The 13135-nt window shown below is 35.6% G+C and overlaps 1 protein-coding gene across 12 annotated transcripts in view; it reads left to right on the top strand.

Moving 5' to 3' along the window:
• The window catches only part of ERC1 (ELKS/RAB6-interacting/CAST family member 1), a 496604-nt gene that overhangs the window by 116875 nt on the left and 366594 nt on the right, over positions 1 to 13135 (top strand). For 7 of the 12 annotated variants that reach the window (XM_069094346.1, XM_069094344.1, XM_069094334.1 and 4 more), the window contains 3 exons: positions 3646 to 3801; positions 5347 to 5439; positions 7956 to 8123. In XM_069094346.1, coding sequence (XP_068950447.1) covers positions 3646 to 3801; positions 5347 to 5439; positions 7956 to 8123 — 417 coding nt within the window. The remainder of the gene's footprint in view (positions 1 to 3645; positions 3802 to 5346; positions 5440 to 7955; positions 8124 to 13135) is intronic. The other 5 variants (XM_069094345.1, XM_069094342.1, XM_069094343.1 and 2 more) reach the window with 2 other exon arrangements.

The following is a 13135-nucleotide window of genomic DNA, read 5'->3' as shown; positions in this document are numbered from 1 at the left end:
TTTTTCCCAGTGAATCATGGGTACTACAACTTTGCAGTTACATCCAGTGTGTATGCCCCTTTAAACACCGACTCCACCTTAGCCCCACCTTAACTCCTCCCTAATCCCACCCTCTTCTCCCATGGTCAGCCTAATTGGCATTTCATGAATAGCTTTAACTCTTTAAAAACTATGCCTGTGTCTTCTTTAAGCTTACATGTCCCCTAAGGATCCTTGCCCGCTGTAAAATGTATAATAAACTTTTTCAACCCTGACTCCAAGTATGCTTAGGCCTACTGAATTCTTTCCAGACTGAATCACAGGCTCTGGTCTTATGATAAGATCAGAGTCCCTGCTGAACCTAATAGCCATTCCTCATCAGTAGCATGCTTCACCACTGGTCCTTTGGAATTATGGTTGGTCATTGTAGCGATCAGAATTCTTAAGTCTGCAGTGTTGTGTATAATTAGTTTTTCTGGTTCTGCTCACTTCAGTCTGCATTAGTTGTGACTGCTTTCTTCACAGTATTTCACACAGGATGCTCTCCAACCTGGGGCTCTCCCAGGCAGAATACAGTAGTCTCCCTCCTCACCCTTTCATCCCCAGTGTTACTGCACTGAATCTGTGCCTGTTGCTTATTTTGGACTGGGGAATGGGCACATTGTGGGATATGCAAGAAATATCTCTTTATCAGGAGGGCATCTGAATATGGCCTGGGCCACAAGCCCACTGATCACTTTAGGGTCATTAGCTATGGGGTGGAGTGGGGATGCTGCTTTAATGATTAGCACTCTTTAGTGTTAATTCATAAGAATTCTACCTTGTCTCTTCTCCCTTTTCTATTCTGTGGATTCAGCTGTAATTACTTTCATAAAACGCATAAATATTTTTTGGCGGCTCTAGGGGTTAAGAATTGTTATTGAGAAGCATTGTCTCCTTCACATCATGTTGGTCTTTACCATTCTTGGCACTAATCATGCCAGCACCACAGTAGGATACATATTCAAGGATTCATTTATTCTGAAATAATTTATCTATCAAAACTCAAGTTTTGAGTGATAATGATTTATGTTCTGAGAAATTAATAGTGACTTATAAGGAAGTTTCTGGGGAGTGTTAATGGTAAGAGTTTTATTTAGTTTGCCACAAAAAGAACCTTGCTGTTTATAAAGCAGAAGATGGTTCTTTACCCAGTAGTTTTAGACAGTAGAGGTCAGAATCTGCTGTGAGTAGATCTACTCAGAGTGTGAGCAGTACATTGTAATGGCACCCTGGTCACCGCATAGTATTCTTCAGCAAAGATTGAAAATTAATTTTAATGGTTTTGGAAACTTGCTGTTGTGATTCTTTAGATATAGTTTTTTTACATAATAGCGTGTTAGAATCTTGAGCATTAATACCTACACATATATATGGCCCTTTAAGGCGTGCAAGGTTCTTTACAGATATTCTTGTTTTTATCTTCACAACAACCATGGGAGAAAGGTATTATTACCCACTGGACACGTTAAGAAACTGACACAGCTAGCAATTAAGTGACTTGCCAAAGGTCACTTACCTAGTAAGTGTCTGAGGTTGCATTTGAACTCAGATCTTTATGACTAGGTCCCAGTTTAATGTCTTGTGTATATCTATATCTATCTATATATATCTATATATGTGCTTACTTAATAAGTGCTTATGGACTGACTGAGCAAGAGGCAAGGGAAAGGTTTTCTTGTAAATGAAAATGAAGGTACTTACATTATGAAAAATGTAATTCAGTCAACCACTGTTTTTGGAGGAACACAGAATTCGATTCAATGAAAGTAACATTTGTTAAATAGCTATTGTTTGTTAAGTGAGAGGCATCAGGGAATGGTGGATAGAAAGCTGGCCTCTGAATCAGGAAGACCTGGACTTAGACCTGCACTTAGATCTGCCTTTGGTCCTATTACTTAACCTCTCAGTTGTCCTAGGCAGCTCTCTAAAAACTGTATGTCTCAGAGATTGGCAGTACCTGCTTTGGTTGAAGGAGATAACCTCACCTGGGAATTCCCAGTACCAGTAAAATTATAGATCCAGTCCCTGTCCCATATCCCTCAATGTGTTAGGCAGACTTTATCCATATTCTTTTTTAAGCAATTGGGGTTAAGTAACTTGTCCAAGGTTACACGGCCAGTTTTTTTGTGTGGGTGTTAAGTATCTGAGGCCGGAACCGATCCCCAGTTGGGGCCGACGCTTTTACTCACTGTGCCACCTAGCTGCCCCTATCCGTATTCTAATTTCCCCATCTTCTCTTTAGTCCTACTCTAACCTAGATTCTTCATGCTGTTATTCTCTTTGTAACCTAGTTGAACTTGCAACAAAATCCCTTATATCCTCAGATTTTCTAGGCCACATTTATTTAATATCTGAAGTTGTGGTATATGAGTATAATGAATTTACACAGTAAAAAGTATTGAATATGGGACAATTTAATGAAACATAAAAATATGAACTGATGGAAAGGTAAGAAGGCAGAACGAGAAAATGAAAACATTCCATTGATTTTCCTTTTTTTTAAACTGATATTATAGTTTTGAACATTATTATTTTTTATGAAGTGTACCAATCCCTACTTATTTGCATTTTTTAACCTTATCCCTCGATACTCTTGATCTTTCATTTTTCCAAATGAATCTTGTTTTATTGAAAAGTGTCGCTTTGATGATTTTGATGACTCTAATCCATCTACTAAAGTGATTTTCTTAAAGTGACCAAGTCATTTTCATAGGTCACCACGTCATTTGCCTAGTCAGTATTCCAGTGGCTGTCTTGTACCTCTAGGAACAAATAACAAACTTCTCTGTTTGGCATTTACAGTGGTTCTTTACAGCCTGATGCTAACCTTTATTACCTTGACATTATTTTACTTTATACACTATAGTCCTTGGAGGCACAATTACCTTCTCACTGTTCCTTGTATTTGACACTCCATTTCTACTTTCTGTATCTTTTCACAGACTTCCCTCTTTACCTCTTACCATCCATAGTTTTCTTCCATGACACTTCTCTAAATGAAATCTGTCTTGACCTTCCAAATCCCAACTTCCCAGACCTTTTTGGGTCTAAATGTCTTTTAATTTATTTTGTATAGACCCATATATGGACTCATGCATCTCCTTTGATGGAATGTAGGTTCCTGGAATATAGGAAGTTTCAATTTTGTCTTGTTTATTAAACTAAGTTTAGTTTAAGAGATCTTGTCTTTTTTTTTGAGACTGTGGTGCAGTGGGAAGAACTCTACAATTTTTCACAAGAGAACTGGGTTTAAATCCTGCCTGTGACACTAATTGCATAAATATGGTCAAATTGCTTAAACTTTCTGGCCTTTGGTGGTATTCTCTGCAAAATGAACACAATAATACCTATAGTACTTAACTGACAAGGTTATTGTAACACTCATGGCATATATTAAAAAATTTTATGAACCTTAAATTGCTTTATGAATTCCAGTTATTACTGTCCTCATCATCATCCAGTCCTTATTACCCTCTTAGCACCTAGCATGGAAATCTGCACACAGTAGGTGTTAATATGTCTTTGTTGTATTCAAGTATGATTGAATAAATTCTACTTGTTATTCTACTTAGGGAATTTCTAATTTGAATTATGTTGACCACATGACTGTTCTGCTCCTGTCAGGACTCAAAAATTTCCTCCATGGAGCGTGGGCTCCGAGATTTGGAGGAGGAAATCCAGATGCTGAAATCTAATGGAGCTTTGAGCACAGAAGAGCGGGAAGAAGAAATGAAACAAATGGAGGTGTATCGCAGCCATTCCAAATTCATGAAAAACAAGGTAATGGGATGTCAGCTTTCAGTCCCCCAAAACAATTTAATGTATTGGGGAGAACATAAGATGTTTACCCTCCTGATTAAAGAGCAGTTTTATACCCTATTTTTATGTTGCTTAAGAAAAGCATAAGTATTATAATTTCAGACTCTGAACCTGAATACTGAGGACTGAATTGCTGAATGGATACAAATTATTAGTGTAATTTCAAATAAAGTTATCCTCATGTAGCTTAGTATACATTTAAAAAATTTAGTAATTCTTATTTTTTCAGTAGTTTGGGCCTGACTTAGGCTAAAACATATCTAGCCATGCTTTCCTCAGTATGCAAGACAGGTATAATGTTTTACTTTTCTTGTGAATTATTACAATGCCTAATAAACTGGAGTAATTTTTCTAAACTAGATTAAGTAAAATGAATTGACTTGTGATTTTGTACATGTTTTTATTAAAGAAAACTATGTACTTCTTGAGAAAAGCTCATTTAATGGGGAATTTATCTCCTTTCATTCATCTCTATTCTGCCCAATTGTTTTATAGCAAAATAGAATCAAGGCATACTGGTTTTCAGCATTTCAGGCATGGTTATAGTTGCCCTTATTCTTGCTTAGGGCCCCTAGACATTCAGCTTTGCTTGATCTAAATATCAGGAAGACCAATTAGAATAACTAGCTAGCTGGAATTTTCAATATTTGGGAATGAATTAATGACACAAAGCAATTGGAAAGCAGAAATTTTCTTTCTAGAGGCTTATTATTCCATCATAACAACTCCCTATTTCTCATTTTTCATAATTCTAGGGAGGCTCTTCACTAATATAAAATAAGTTCCCTATTAATATATGTAAATACAAAAAGGATCATTAGATCCAAGGACTCTTTCTGGTGAGTGTCATGGTTCAGTTGTTTTCCCAAATCTTGTTTTTAGCTAATATCTTGTTCCTCATTCTGGTCCCCCTCCCCTAGCTCCTTGTATTTAAAAATTTTTTTTCCTTAGTAAACTTTTTCCCTTGTGGCATTTGTATTCTCTTGGCTCTTTCTTGTTGCCACTAGCTAATCTATGTCACCCATAACTAGCTTATTAATATATAGTTATGATTTATATTACCTTATATATCAAATAAGTTAATATTTGTAGAAGTGCTTAGCACAGTACCTGCTGCACGGTAAACAGTTAATAAATGCTTATTCCCTACCCTTTCTCATTTTGTACTGCTTATAAATTTATATTCAACCACTTCCATTTGAGTTTTTGAATTTAGACGTCATAGTTCTAGTTTTTCAGTAGTTTTGTTTTTATGACCTTGTCTGGAAGGAAAGCTGACTGCAATTATTTATGTGTTGGTGAATAATCACTCTAATTGCACATCCTTTTTGGATAAATTCTTTCCTACGCATCCTAAGATCCCTTAAAAATACTAGTAAATGAATAGAATAGCCATGAGTGTTTTTATTTTTTCTTTATAACTTTTTCTTAATTTCAATTCCTGTCCTGGCCTTGAAGATGTAAACTGACACAGAAGTGAAAAAAAGAATAACAATGTCGTGACAGGTAGAGCAACTGAAGGAGGAACTAAGTGCGAAAGAGACTCAAGGGGAAGAGCTGAAAAAGAGAGCGGCTGGTCTCCAGGCTGAGGTCTTTGCCGTAAGATTCCTCTCTGTGTGTGCAGTGACCCCTTCCTCAGTGGGACTCTGCTAGCTCTTGGCTTTCTGGGTTGGCTCATGCTTCATTTCTCTTGTGGTCAGCAACTATGCCAAATATTAGCACTAACCAGCCTACTCTGCTTTTTAACCAATGTCTGTTTCAATCAGCTGAAAACATGGTCAGGGAATCTTTTCCTGGTGCTTTGATGTTGTTTTTTGGAAGATTCTGTTGAAGGTGTTGTGAATCTCTTCTGAAATTTTCCTGTATATGAAATAGTGTTGAACAATAGGGACTTCCTTTGTCTTGGGCACAAAAGCCTGGGTATCTCATGCTTTTAAAAGTTGCAGTTCCTATCACATGGTAAAGATGATAGACATTTGAAATGATCAGGCAAAATACCTTCCTTGCTTTGTGGTCATTAGTTATAACAGAACTCCTGTAAAATTTTAGTTAGCAGATATTATTGTCCCTAGAACAAGAGATAAAAAGATCAGTCAGGTTGCCTTGAATACATAGTGAATCTTGAGGATGTTCATTGCCCTTTTGAAACAGACCATGATTCTCTTCACATGAACTGTTATTTGATATTGTCTGCTTAAGTTAAAATGTTAGGGAGAAAAGGCTTAAGCAGATAGGATATAGGCTATTTTTTTGGTAACAGATTAGCAAATCTTATTAGCAAATTAGAAAAAAAATTAGAAAAAAAAGTATCACAGGACAGAGAAATCTAATTTTCAGACTTAATCTGATGTATAAGAAAACCATATATTGTCTTCAGGAGAAAGTTGATTAAAAAATTTTGTTTGTAGTATTGTGTTTTTTCCTTTTAATTTCTTTTTTCTCTTATTTTAAAAAGGACCATTAATGATATTTAAAACTTATGTAATCATTCCAATGATACAAAAAGTTGAGTCTGAATCTGCCACTGTATTTCTTTTTGAAGAGGAAGATGTGATTAATGAAAAAAACCTAGAGCAGGGGTGGGGAACCTGTGTTCAAGTGCTGCCCTTTGTCTGAATCCAAATGACACTGAACAAATCCCCTTAATAAAAGGATTTATTCTGTAAAACTTGAATTTGGACAAAAGGCTGCACCCAAGAACCTAGAAGGCCACATGTGTCCTGGAGGCTGAAGTTCCCCACTCCTGACCCCTTGAGCACAATGTGGTTCCTGGATTAGATGTAAGAACTATTCTTAGTTGTCTTTCCTTGATGTTATATTGTTACCAGTTACTAGTTATTGTTACCAGTTCATTGTAGAAATAAAAATGCACCTGCAAACTTTTTACTTAAGAGAGGTAGTTGCATTAAAACAGTCTTAGTTTTCTTTAATTTTTATTTCACTTACTAAAGCAAAGTGCCCTTAAAAATATTGATTATAAATTTTTTTTGGTCTTTTCTTGCAAAGAAGAGGGTAGCAAGCGCTATATTGAATTCAGAAGCACATGTGATTTCTGTCTGGCTTTATGTTTTAAGTATACAAACTGATGGAATTGGAGAGATGAGATAATTGCTTAATTTAACAGTGGAAATTCAGAGGAAGAATATGGTACACAGTCTTTTGGCTTGGTATAATTTTAACGTGCAAGAGACATAAATTTCAGATTGTAAATATTAATTATTGAGGAATTATATCTTATACTTTATTATAATTTTTTTCCTCCTTTTTTCAAGACATCTGCCTAACAAAAAAAAATTTAGGTGGTATTTAAACTTTTTTTAATACTTTCAGTTTAAGCACCTAAGTCAGCCCTATTTAAAAGCGACTTATAAAAGTAAAACAAAATTAAACACAATTTTAAAAATAATTCGAAATATCACCACTTGGGAGTGAAAGAACTGCTAAGCTGCTTGGTTTCCCCCTTTGCTGGATCTTTTATAAGTCTTGGTTTCACTTTTTTGGGGCATGGGTCACCCTGATTTGTGAAAGAGAAAGGTAGAGGTATAATGTTTGTTGATAACTCTCATATCTTATAATTAGTTCTGATTTCTTTTTTATTCCTTTTATACTCCTATTCCTGGCAAGTAGAAAATTAAGAAGGAAAGTAATAAGAAAATTCAGACTTATTTGTTTAGTTTTTTTTTTCTATTCTTTTAATGGATTTCAAAAGAAGAACTACAGGTGCTGTTATGGAAGGAGCATTGACTTGGACATAGAAGATCTGAGTTTGAATCTCTGTTTTACAGCTGACCAGTTGTTTGACTCTGGGCAGATTGCTTAATCTCTGTGAACTTCACTTTCCTCATATGCAAAATGAGGAATCATAATGCTCAACCTACCTATCTTAGAGGGTTTTTTTTTTGTGAAGAAAGTGATTTTCAGAGTATAAAACTTACACAAATGTAAGTTATTTTTGTTAACAGAATAGTTTTGTAGAACATTTCTATTTGCATTGATATTGCAGATTAACAAGACAAATTACATTTAAATTTCTATCTTGTGATTTGTAAAATATTCAGATTACAAATGGTTATCTTTTTCCTTTCTTCCTCAATGAATTTCATTTTCTTCTCCAGATTGGTCAGGTGAAACAGGAACTGTCCCGAAAGGACACAGAACTCTTAGCCCTACAGACCAAGCTAGAAACGCTTACCAATCAGTTCTCTGACAGTAAGCAGCACATCGAAGTGCTGAAGGAATCGCTGACTGCTAAGGAGCAGAGAGCCGCCATCTTGCAGACAGAGGTAAGTCCTGCTGTGGATGTTTCTGTTTTGTTTCATTTGCTTGGAACTTTTTTATTTATCTTTTTTTTTTTTTGACCTGGGGCAAGTTGCTTAATTTCTTGGGGCCTCAGGTTCGTCATCTGTAAGATGGAAAGGTTGAACTAGACGACCTCTGAGGTCCTTTCCAATTCTCAGTGCATGATCTTATAGTCCTATAACAGGGACTAGTGAGAATGTTTAATGAGAGACCCATCCCCATTTGGTTGGCCAGGGGGATTTTGAATTCTTTGGCCATAGTAACACATTAAACAAAACACATTATGAAATGACCCTCAATATTGAGTTTTGCCCCCAGTCCCTTCTGCATTGATAGTTGCCAGAGTAACAACAAAATGCTTGAGGAGAGAGCTAAGAGTAATCGTTTTTAGACTATTTGTAAATAGCAATATATCTGTTTTAATACTAAGTATAAAATGCTTTTCCAATGGCATAAGAAGTTGATTTCTTCATTACTAGAGGAACTTAAGCCATATCAATGTTGATCCTTATGGTGTAAAAGGAATGAGAAGATGTAAGGAAGTTCTAGGTAAATGGAAGGATTGCTCATAGGTTCTCTTTGTTGGTTGTTCCAAAATAATATTTTATCAATATTTTTTGTTTTTATATTATCATTTCTAAACATATACCTGACTTCTTCTCTGACCAGCACCTGACCTTTGAAACAGATTAAAATAAAAAGAGGAAAACAGTTTAGCCAAATCAGCCAACCAGTACATCAAGCATATTTAATTATATGTGATACACAGCTATGGCTGTAGTCCCTCCCATCTCTAAAAAGGGAATGGAAGTACATTTTTCAAGCTGTTCTCTGTGACCAAGTTTGGTTATCACAGTTGCATAGTTTTGGTTTAATTTTTTTTCTTTTTGTTTATGTTGTTGTAGTTTGCTGTGCCTGTTTTTTTTTCTTGGTACCACTTACCCTTTACTCTTTATCAGTTTATATATCTTTCTCTGCTCATCTGAATTCTTTATATTCGTTGTTTCTTATGGTACAGTAATATTCTGTTAAATTCATGTATAACAATTTGTTTATCACTTCCCTAATCTGGTGACCATCTGGTCACCTACTTTGTTTCCTGAATTTTGTTACCACAGAATTGCTGTATCAAGTATTTTATTGTATATGGGACTTTTTCTGTCTTTCAGCTTTTTGGTCTGTGTGCTTAAGAAGTCGGATCTCTGAATCAAAGGGTATATGTAATTCCACAGTGCATTCCAGAGTGGTTGGATCAATTCAGAACTCCACCAATTATATATTAGTGCCATAGCTTCTTTTTGAAGAAGCAAATAAAGAAGTTGGCAGATTTGGTTTCATTATGTTACCAAATGCAGTTGCAGCATTTCATTTCATGGGAGTCTTGGCCATATTGCTTTGTAGTGTAGTCCCCGTAAATATAAGCAAGAAACTCATTGTGAAGACAACTAGCTTGTATTTATTTGCTAAAGCCTCTTACAAGGTTGAAGGTATAAAGGAATTTTGTGAAGAACTAAAGGAATCCTAAGCTAAGTTAGGAGCCAGCTAGGTGGTTCAGTGGCTAGAGGTCTGGGCCCAGAGTCAGAAATAACTGAGTTCAAATCTGGTTTTAGAGACTGACTTCTTGTGTGACCGAGCATGTCATTTAATCCCTGTTTGCCTTAATCCACTGGAGAAGGAAAAGGCAAATCATTCCAATGTCTTTGCCAAGAAAACCCCATGGACACACTATGGTCCACAGGGTCATGAAGAGTCAGACACAACTGAAATCAATTGAACAACAAGCTCTGTTAAACACTATATAAATGTAAGTTATTTGGATTGCAAAGTAAGTTAAGATTGTACATTGAGACTTAGATTTGAATGTGAGTCTAAAGGGAATGAAAGACTACTTGTTGGAAATGACGGGGTATAAAAATGTACCTTTTGGGTAAGGATAGGACTGTTTGAGGGTTTCTTAAATTTTTTCAGCTTGTGACCCCTTCAGTGCTCACAACCCACAGTTTAAGAAGTGCTGGACTAGATGACATATATGATTCCATCTAATTCCTAAATTCTGTGATCTTATGATGTAAAACATTCACTATAGTGAGGAGACAGAAGAGATAAGAAACAGCCTTAGCTTGAAAATACTGTTGATCTCTTTGCAAAGCAGAGACATGGCAGCCAAGGGCAATTCTAGTTTGGAATATAAACTCATTTGAAAAACATACAGGAGTATGACAGAAGATTGAGAAGTAGCTGTGTCTTGCAGAACATTGAAGAAAAACAAGCCTTCAGAAACCTTGACATGAGACTTAGTTATCAGATTATCTTGAGGGCATATAAGGATGAAGCCTTAAGGTTTCATCAGAGGAGATAATATAACAAAGTCCTATATGAATGCTAGCTGCTGCTATATCATCATCATCATAATCATCATCACCATGAGACAAAAAGTGAAGTAAATTTGCTAGTGTTCCTTTGGTGAAAAAAAAAATTTTTTTTAATCATTTGTCATTGTGGAATCTTAATTTGGTACATATGAAAGTAAAGTCAGAAAAATCAACTGTTTGAAATTATACCCAGAGAAAACCTGTGATGGACATAGAATTTTGTTTAGAAAGAACTAAGAAATCTCATTTTATGATATCTGAAAGTAAAGAAGAACATAGATGTTTGCCAAAAAATCATGAACAGTAATATTACCCAGAAAGGTCTCCTTTTTAAAGACTGGGTTGGCACACTACAGGTTTTCAGGATAATGAGCTAAGAATTATTTTTACATTGTAAAATAAAGTATAGTGATCTTCAAAATGTAGAAAATGATTCTTAGCTCTCAAGATATAGTTTATCAACTTCTGCCCTTTGAGATCCTCATGACAGTGATTGATACTTCTTTCAAAGGCATTTTTGATCAAAATATGAGATGAAAACTTTCACACAGTATTCCAAATTTTCAAGTAATATTTTTTTTATCAGCATCTTCATGATCACGTGGTTGTTTGAAGGATCTCATAGGTTGATAATTCAGGATCTCATTATTCAGGATCTTTATTATTAAAAAAACATTTGACTTAGTAGAGCAGAATATAGCTCTAAAGTCTTTCTTCTAGCAAGGTGTCTCTCATTCTCATGTGTAGATGATACAGGATTCTTTGATAATTTAAACTCTGGCCCTAGCTTTGTTCAGTGTTCCTTGAACTATGAAGTTGTATGTTGCCAAAGATATTTGCCTCTATCCGAGAGGATGTTTGTGCAGAGCCAGAAGAGAATTGTATACAAATCTTGAGGTCCTCCTGACTTTCTTGTTGGTGGATAATTTTGTGCTAATTTCATCAAGTCCCAAGATGATATGGCACATAAGAAAAATCAATAATCACATAATAAAAAAAGTTATGAAAAATTACTATTATTGAGATCAGTATCTCTTAAAGTATGATCTGTGAGCTTCAAGGGTTCTCTAAAACCCTAGAAGTGGTTCCACAAAGTCAAAATTGTTTTCATAATAGTACTAAGATGTTATTTACCTATTAATTCTCTTCCCTTTTCCAACTATGTATCTGTGTAAGGCTATATTTTTTTAATCGAATTTAATCAAAACAACATATCTCAATGGAAGCAGATATGAGAATTCAGCTGTCATTTATTGAGCTAGATGGTAAAGAGAATTACAGAAATATGTATAACAGTAACACTCTTCTCGTTAATTTTTCTTGTCTTAGAAACTAATGTTCTCAAAATTTTAAGTAACATATAGGTTTTATTATCATTATCAGTTTTAATTTTTAATACAGTAATTATCAGTAGATGTAACCCACATAAACAAAAGCTCTTTGGGGTTCTCAGTATTTTTATATAGTAAAAAGGAGTCCTGAGACCAAAAAGTTTGAGAACTGCTAGCTAGTCCATGTGTACTTATGTCACCCAAAGACTACTGGAAAATTCACAAGTGGCAGTAGCCATAACAAGGGTGATTTGGTTAACAGTTGACCCAGGCGGCATGATGGGTCTCTGAGACTATTTAATGATTACCTTGCTAGTTTCAGTATTCTCATTTCGGAATCACTCAATAGACAAGAAGTATTAATTAAATAGCTACTGTGTACCAGGCATTATGCTTAGGTACTGGGGGTACAAGGACAACAGTGCACTATTCTCTGCTTTCAAGGAGCTGACATTCTTTCAGGGTAGACAACATATGCATATTTTAAAATTTATTTAAATATAGAAATGAAAGACTGTTGGGGAGAGGTCACAAATATTTCCCTCCCCCTGCTAGCAGTTGAAGATAGAAAGGTAGTTTTCATATAGAAGGTAGCTTGTGCTCAACTTTGAGGGAAGCTGGGGCTTCTGTGGGTTGAATACAAAGAGGAAGTGGATGTCAGGCATGAGGGACAGCCCATCAAAAGTCACAGATGTGAGAGATTGATTGTCATGTGTTAGAAACTGCAAGAAAGCCATTTTGACCTGGCTACAAAGAGGACAAACAGGATTAATTCCTGATATCCCTGGAATGGCAGACGAGTTAGGTTGTGAATAGCTTTACATGTCAAATAAAGGAGTTTATATTTGATCTTAGAGATAGCAGAAAGCCACTGGAATTTATTCCACAGGGGAGAAGTCTGTCAGACCTGAGCTTTTCAAAAATTAAGTTGGTAGCTGTGTGGAGTATGGGTTGGAGAGAGGAGAAATTTGAGGCAGGGAGACCAGTTTGGAAAGCTGTAAGATGTTACTGTTTTTTCTAAAGCATTTTGGATACTAAGGATTTTCCCAAGCATTCAGAGATTAGTAGAGCAGAAGATAGCCCTAAGGTCTTTCTTCTAGCAAGGTGTCTCTCATTCTCATGTGTAGATGATATAGGATTCTTTGGTAATTTCAACTCTGGCCCTAGCTTTGTTCAGTGTTCCTTGAACTATGAAGTTGTATATTGCCAAAGATATATATATATATATGTGGAGGGATGGAGGGGTAGAGAGAGAGAGAGAGAGAGAGAGAGAGAGAGAGAGAGAGAGAGAGA

Source organism: Petaurus breviceps, unplaced genomic scaffold, assembly GCF_028583685.1.
Source record: "Petaurus breviceps papuanus isolate PSGF00001 unplaced genomic scaffold, PetGlider_PUasm1.0 216, whole genome shotgun sequence".
Lineage (NCBI taxonomy): Eukaryota > Metazoa > Chordata > Mammalia > Diprotodontia > Petauridae > Petaurus > Petaurus breviceps.
The sequence above is the reverse complement of the archived record's forward strand: the minus strand, read 5'-3'. Positions and strand labels throughout refer to the sequence as shown.